Below are 6,752 nucleotides of genomic sequence, written 5' to 3' on the forward strand. Positions count from 1 at the left end.
GGGTTGGAGGGGGCTTGGAGCAACCTGGGCTGGTGGAACGTGTCCCTGCCCATGGCACGGCACAGGGTGGGATAAGCTTTAAGGTCCTTCCAGCTCAAACCATTCCAAGATTGTATGAATAAGGAGTAAAAATGTGGGAACCTTGCAATGGAAGAGGTTATCAACTAAAGGCCCTGCTGTCTGGATGTGCCATTGTGGGCTTTTAAATAAGGCTTCGCATTGGAATGAGGGAGGGGAAAAGGGAATATTTGATGAGAAAAAGAAAAACCATGGGCAGCAGTTGAAATGAAAGAGAACAGGAAGGATGAGATTGTATGAATAAGGAGTAAAAATGTGGGAACCTTGCAATGGAAGAGGTTATCAACTAAAGGCCCTGCTGTCTGGATGTGCCATTGTGGGCTTTTAAATAAGGCTTCGCATTGGAATGAGGGAGGGGAAAAGGGAATATTTGATGAGAAAAAGAAAAACCATGGGCAGCAGTTGAAATGAAAGAGAACAGGAAGGATGCTTGGCTGGGCAGCACTGCAGTTGGGCATCATCTCCCTGGCACAAAACCCAGTGGCAACTGATGCCCTGTTGCCTGACGGGGATGGATCTGTGCTGTTGGGAAAATGCAACGTGTACTTCATCTGTGGGGAAGTGGGGGAGGAACCAAGCCAAGTGTGCTGCTGCTGATGGCAGGTTGACATCATCCTTCATGGATGTTGGGGGCCTCTTCCCATGTTTTGAAGAGGATTGAGAGTTTTTCAGTATGGTAATGATGTTCTCTCTGCTCTGTTCCAGCAGACACTCCCCTCTTAAGGGAATCTTTGGGAATCATGTAGGATTTTGAGGAGAGGGCAGGCAAATCCCCCCCTTCCTTTAGCCACTGGAGCAGCCACACGTGACAGATTCATGCCTGCAGCACTTCTAGGTTTTATCTGCTCACTAAATTTTATTTCCCCTCTGTGAGTGTTTATATTGCTTAGAGACTGCCAAGGTTCGTGTTAATCATAAAAAAAAGTGGAGGTTTATTAGGTATTGCAGCTCTGTGATTCTTTGGTGTTTGAATGCTAATGAAGCTTTGTGTGCTCTGGAATAGCTGGAGAGGAGGAGCTTAGCTCTGGCGTGGCAAAATAGCCGGAGGGGATTTTTCTTCCCTTTCCTTTGGGTTTTAACTTCTTACATGACATTTCATCCAGAGCAATTTTACACTGTCATCATGTGTAATATTGTCACACTGTAATTTTGCAAGTGCATGAAAGGCAGGAGGGGGGGAGAATGGGCTCAATTACACCCTGGAGGGAGGGGAGAGCTCAGAGGAGGGACCTGCTTGGGTGGCAGCACTTTGCCAGAGCAGAGTGACAGAGCAGAGGGCAATTTGTTATTTCTAGAGGCTCAGTGGGCAGAAAAGAGGCAAAAAAACCCCTCAAATTGCAATTCTAATGGTCATTTCCATAAGCTGTACATATACAGGGGATTTAATCAAACAAGGGACATTCATTCTCACCCCAGACAGCTCAGTTCTTGCTTCCTTTGAAAGCTGAGTTTCAAGCAGGTTAATGGTTGGACTTGATGATCTTGGAGTTCTTCAGCCTTGATGAGTCTGTTATTTGAAGTAGCATTTCCTTTTGCACAGTACATTGTATTTGGGGCAGAGGAGCCAAACTGGAGCTGAGCATTTCTTACTTCTGAATTCCTAGCCAGAACTGCCCCTAAGCATTGGCTTTGGTAGAACAAGATGTGCCCTCAAACTAACCTCAAAGGAGACTTGTATCACTGTCATCTTTGTGTTAGTCCCTACGTTGCAATTAGAGGAAGTGCCAGGCCTAACATGCTCCAGTTTTATAGGGAGAAGAGGTGATGGACATGTATTCTAGAAGGGGAGATGCTTCTCCACATTATCCTGCCAGGGCAGGGTTGTGATGGCTCTTTCTTTCCCAGCTCTCCTGTTGGAATCTGGCACATAGGAAGCCTCTTCTTTTGACTGTTTAAAAGTGCCTTTTAAAAGTATTTTTTCAGGTGTAATATAACGTCTTTCAGGGATAAAAATCATGTCAAATTCCAGTTGCTTCTCCCTTAAATCCAGCTGAGACTTCTTCCTCTTCAGCAGCATGAAAAGGGATGTGGCTTCCCCAGGGCTACCAAAGGGCTACACAAAGCTGGTCTGAAATACTTCTATTCAGCCCTGTGGGCATTGATGGAGAGGAAGTGGAGCCCAAATTTTCGTGGCCAGACTAGTGCAGTTCATACAACTTTACTGCCTTTCTACCACATCCCTCTCCAGCTCCCTAGGATTCCCTTAGACACGTTCTCTTATGAGATCCAGCAGTAAGTGCTTCTCCCTCTGCACTTGCCTTTTGCTTAATTGACCCATTTTGTAGCAGATTAGGCCCCAAGGAGGAGGTTAATACAAGCAGTAACTCTAAAAGGCAGGTCAGGGCTCCAGTGAACTGTTTGTCAGTGGAAAAGCCTTTTAGCCCCAATATCTTCTTACCTTTATACACTTTGTTCTAAAATATTCTGACTTAACAATGAACTTATGAATCTCCTGCTAGATATACTCTCCAAACCTCTCTCTTTCCTGAGTTTTGAGCTGGATGTGGTGGGTGAGATTTCACACCATGTGTGCAGATTTACCTTCACTCTTAGGTCTTAAAACAAGTATCACAATGGTAGTTGTGGATCTGGCAGTAATAGTCCCAATGTGCTGTGTGCAGGGTAGGAATACATCACACCAGGCAGTTCATCTTTCCGTGGGCTTGCTGAGAAGACTTTTCCTGCCCTGCAAGCAATTACAGTGGCCCCTGGAGCCTGTAGAGGATTGCATATCCCACTGCTCTCAGAACTGCTGCTATGGTGATTGAAGGAGAGAATTAGAGCAGATTTCAATGTGAACCAATATTAGCATCTGTTTGTTGATAAATTGCATAATATTATTGTTATAAAAATACCATCTTGTTGATGAATTCAGGTTTATTAGCTGTTTCTGACAAGCCTGTCCACTCTCCTGTAGGAATTATCGCAGTGTTTTCCCACTTTCCACCATCACCTCTTCTATACATTAGTTAAGGAACAACTTTTGCCTGTACTATTCCATTTCCTTGAACATCCACATAAGGAAATGAGGATTGTGACATCACTATAACACCAAAAGGGTGGATGAACCCCGAATGATTAGATGGAGCTGAAAAATTGGTGGCTTTTCCTTGCTAGGACAGTAAATGGTACTGATTGCCTTTAGTGCAGATTGGTGCACCCTGGTACTGGGCCAGGGACATGGTTTGGAGGATGAGAACGTGGTGTGGTGGCATCATGCCTTAATGCAGGAGCACCAGCCAGGGTCAGGCACACAGTCCCTGCCACGTCCTGCCATTGTGGCTCTCTCAGGGGATGGATTTTGATGTGACCAGGGTGCTGGGCTCATCTTCTAGTGATGGTGAGAAAGTGCAATTCTGGAGCAAACAACTGGAGGCTGTGGGTAGGAAAAAGCCACACTGATCACTGTCCCTCCTGCAAATCCACGCCTGACCTCAGAGTTTGGTTGTATGAGCTTCCTCAGCCTGAGCTCTCACAGGAGCAGTGCAGCCCCTTCCCTGGGCAGGCAAACATCCTGCAAAATCCCTGCTGAGTCCCTGGAGCTGAGTCCCAGCCAGCTGGGGAGTGTGCTGGTGGCTGTGCCACAGGCTGGAACCTTTCCCTGCTGCTGTTCCCACCCCGTGTCGTGGCTGTGAGTGAGTTCATTTGATGAGGAGCTCCAGTTTGCATGGTAACACTGCAGCCCCAGGGGTTATGAGTTTTTTCCATGCCAGTCCAGATCAGTGTGAGGCTCCACAGGATGGTGGCTGTAATTTAAGCAGTGTGAGTCCAGAGCCATTTATGCTGCATTTATGTTGGGATTATGGGACCAAGAAAGCTTTGGGGAAGAAGAGGACATGAGTGTTTTACAGATTCTTGCTCAGTCCTTAGGGCGTACACAGCTCAGCAGAAATCGAGGATCAGGACCTCAGTCCAGGCATTGAATAGGGGCAGAAAACTTGCTGTTGAGTGAGCTATTTAGGAAGGACCTGGAAGGGCTGGAGAGAAGGGAGCTACAGGAAAGAACCAGAATGGTACAGCAAGGACACCTGCTTGGGAATGAGGAGAGAGGGAATACCCAGAGGGTATTGTCTGGTGCCTCCAACACCAGCATCTGCTCGTGGATGTGCTGTGGGATTTCCATGCTGGGTTTTGTCAGTGCTTGGGGTACTGTCCTTTCACAGTTCCGAGGAGTAGAGAGAGATTCCCTTTCTCCTGCCCTCCCTTCTGCAAGGCACAGTTTGTCCTTGGTGAATCACCCAGAAGGTACAAAGGGATGTGTGCTACAAAGGCCTCATCCCTCCTCCCTGCTCACCTGCCTCTGCCCTCAGAAAAGCAGAATCTGCCATGATTACAAGGCAGTTTATCCACACGGATCAGACCCTGAATGGTGGGTCCTGCTGGGTGGATGATGCTGCCAGTGGAACAGCTGAGAGCATGGGAACACAAAGCCACTGAGAGGACACCAAATTCAGCAAAATCCATGCATTTTCAAGGGGTTAAACATAGGAATGTGCCCTCCTGGAAGCCTGGTGGGGGACAGGAATGATGTGAGAACTCAGGGCTGTTGGCTCCAGCACTCATTCAATTACCATGCTCAGTTAAGTGCTGCCCAGTGGAGTGAAGGCTGCAGTCTGTCGGAATGTCTGTTCCTATAAGTCATTTAATTATGAGGCTGCTCATATGCCATTTTAACATATGTAGAGTAACATTATCCCTCTTTTGTAGGTCACTATCCTCATAAGCCTGGCTCTTGCATTCCTTGCCTGCATAGTGTTCCTCGTGGTGTACAAAGCCTTCACTTACGACCACAGTTGCCCAGATGGATTTGTTTATAAGGTAAGAAACTTCAGACAGATGAATTGCCTGAGCTAATGACAGACTCTAATTGACTACATGGTTACAGTCTAGTCTGTGTTCTGACCAGGCCAAAACCAGAACATTTGGCAAGGATGTGTTGAAATGGAAAAAGTGTTGTGGGAAATGTGGATGTGCATCTGCCTCCATCAGCTACTGTTACACTGTAATTGTTGGGATTAGCGTTTGGTGAACACTACAGACAGATGTTCAGGAACAATCCTTCATATTTGTGAATGGATTTAGTGCAGCTGGAATCCCACATTTGCTTCCCACACTTTGAAGAGACTGAGGATTCCTGCCATACATTTGAATGCAAAGCAAACGCCTGCAGTGCTGACACGTGTCCTTTGTGAAAGAGATCCACATTTGCCCATGTAGTTAGTTCACTTCTAGGTGCTCTTGAGCCTCTATCAAGAATAAAACTATATAATAATTGCTAAAACCCCACTTTCCAGGGATTTGATGTTGAGTATTCACAGAGAACTAGCTGCCTGGTCTGTTGAGATTAAAAAAAGACACTGACTCCTCACTGTGAATAAACTCATGAACTCACAAGAGTCTTGATCACACTGTGGATGATCTATGAGGTGGAAAAGAGAGTAAGAATGTTGATGTATTAGTCATTGTGAATTACTCTCTTAGGTTATATAAAAAGGAAAGTCTGGGAGAACTGGGATTGTGCAGCCTGGAGAAGAAAAGCTTTGGGGTGACCTAATTGCCCCTTCCAGTACCTGAAGGAGCTACAGGAAACATGGAGAGAGACTATTTCCAGGGGCCTGGAGGGACAGGACAAGGGGGAAAGGCTTCCCACTGCCAGAGGGCAGGGTTAGATTGGATATGAGGAGGAAATTCTTCCTTGTAAGATTGCTGAGGCACTGGCACAGGTTGCCCAGAGAAGCTGTGGCTGCTCCATCCCTGGAAGTGTTCAAGGTCAGGTTGGATGGAGCTCTGAGCAACCTGGGCTGGTGGAAGGTGTCCCTGCCCATGGCAGAGGGAAGAATTGAATGATCTTTAAGGTCCTTCCAACCCAACCCATTCTATGATTCCATGATAAAAATGAAGTTAGGACAGAGCTATGAATTGCAGAAGCAGATCCAAACTGCACTTCTGAAAAGAGCTGTCCCACAGGGCCTTTGGACTGTGCTTCCTGCAATCCCTGACCAGGTGCTCATCCCACAGGTCAGGATAACACACTGCAACAGAGTAGCGTGTAAGCAGCTTACTCTGCTTTGGCCTGTTCTCTGCTTGTCTGAGGATTAATTCTGGACTCGGATCTACTGATCCAGCACTTGAGAGAGCTGCTCAGCCAGCCCTGCCTGGCTTTGGTCTCTGTGTGTCAGTAACACACTAAACCAGTCACACCTTCATTTCACAGTCCCCATTTCCCATCCAGGGGTGAAATCATTCTGCCATCAGCGTTGCCAATAGCAACAGGTTTGAAGCTGCTACCCGACTAAACTCAGTGCAGTCCCAGGGCACTGAGAGGCAGCTGCAGCAAAACTGAGTTAAACAGACACTCATAGAATCATCAGGGTTGGAGGAGATCTTTCAGATCATCGAGTCCAACCGTTAACCTGTCACTGCTGAAACCCCTAAACCCTGAACCATATCCTCCAGTACCAGATCCAGATACCTCTTGAACACCTCCAGGGATGGTGACTCCACCACCTCCCTGGGCAATATCCCAGTGCCTGAACAGGGAAACATTTCCCCTAACATTGAATCTGAATCTCCCTTGTCTCAGCTCAAGGCTATTCCTTCTAGTCCTCTCCCTGCGGCCATGGCAGGAGAGACATCCCCCACCTCTCTCCAGCCCTGGCAGGGAGCTGCGGAGA

General features: G+C 47.1%; 1 protein-coding gene across 2 annotated transcripts in view; it reads left to right on the forward strand.

The window, feature by feature from the left end:
* LOC103798373 (neuron-specific protein family member 2) overlaps positions 1–6,752 on the forward strand; it is a 32,697-nt gene that overhangs the window by 24,883 nt on the left and 1,062 nt on the right. For both annotated transcript variants that reach the window (XM_009070628.1, XM_009070629.1), the window contains exon 3: positions 4,786–4,896. In XM_009070628.1, coding sequence (XP_009068876.1) covers positions 4,786–4,896 — 111 coding nt within the window. The remainder of the gene's footprint in view (positions 1–4,785; positions 4,897–6,752) is intronic.

The sequence above is a fragment of the Acanthisitta chloris genome, unplaced genomic scaffold (genome assembly GCF_000695815.1).
Source record: "Acanthisitta chloris isolate BGI_N310 unplaced genomic scaffold, ASM69581v1 scaffold20192, whole genome shotgun sequence".
NCBI classification, from domain to species: Eukaryota; Metazoa; Chordata; class Aves; order Passeriformes; family Acanthisittidae; genus Acanthisitta; species Acanthisitta chloris.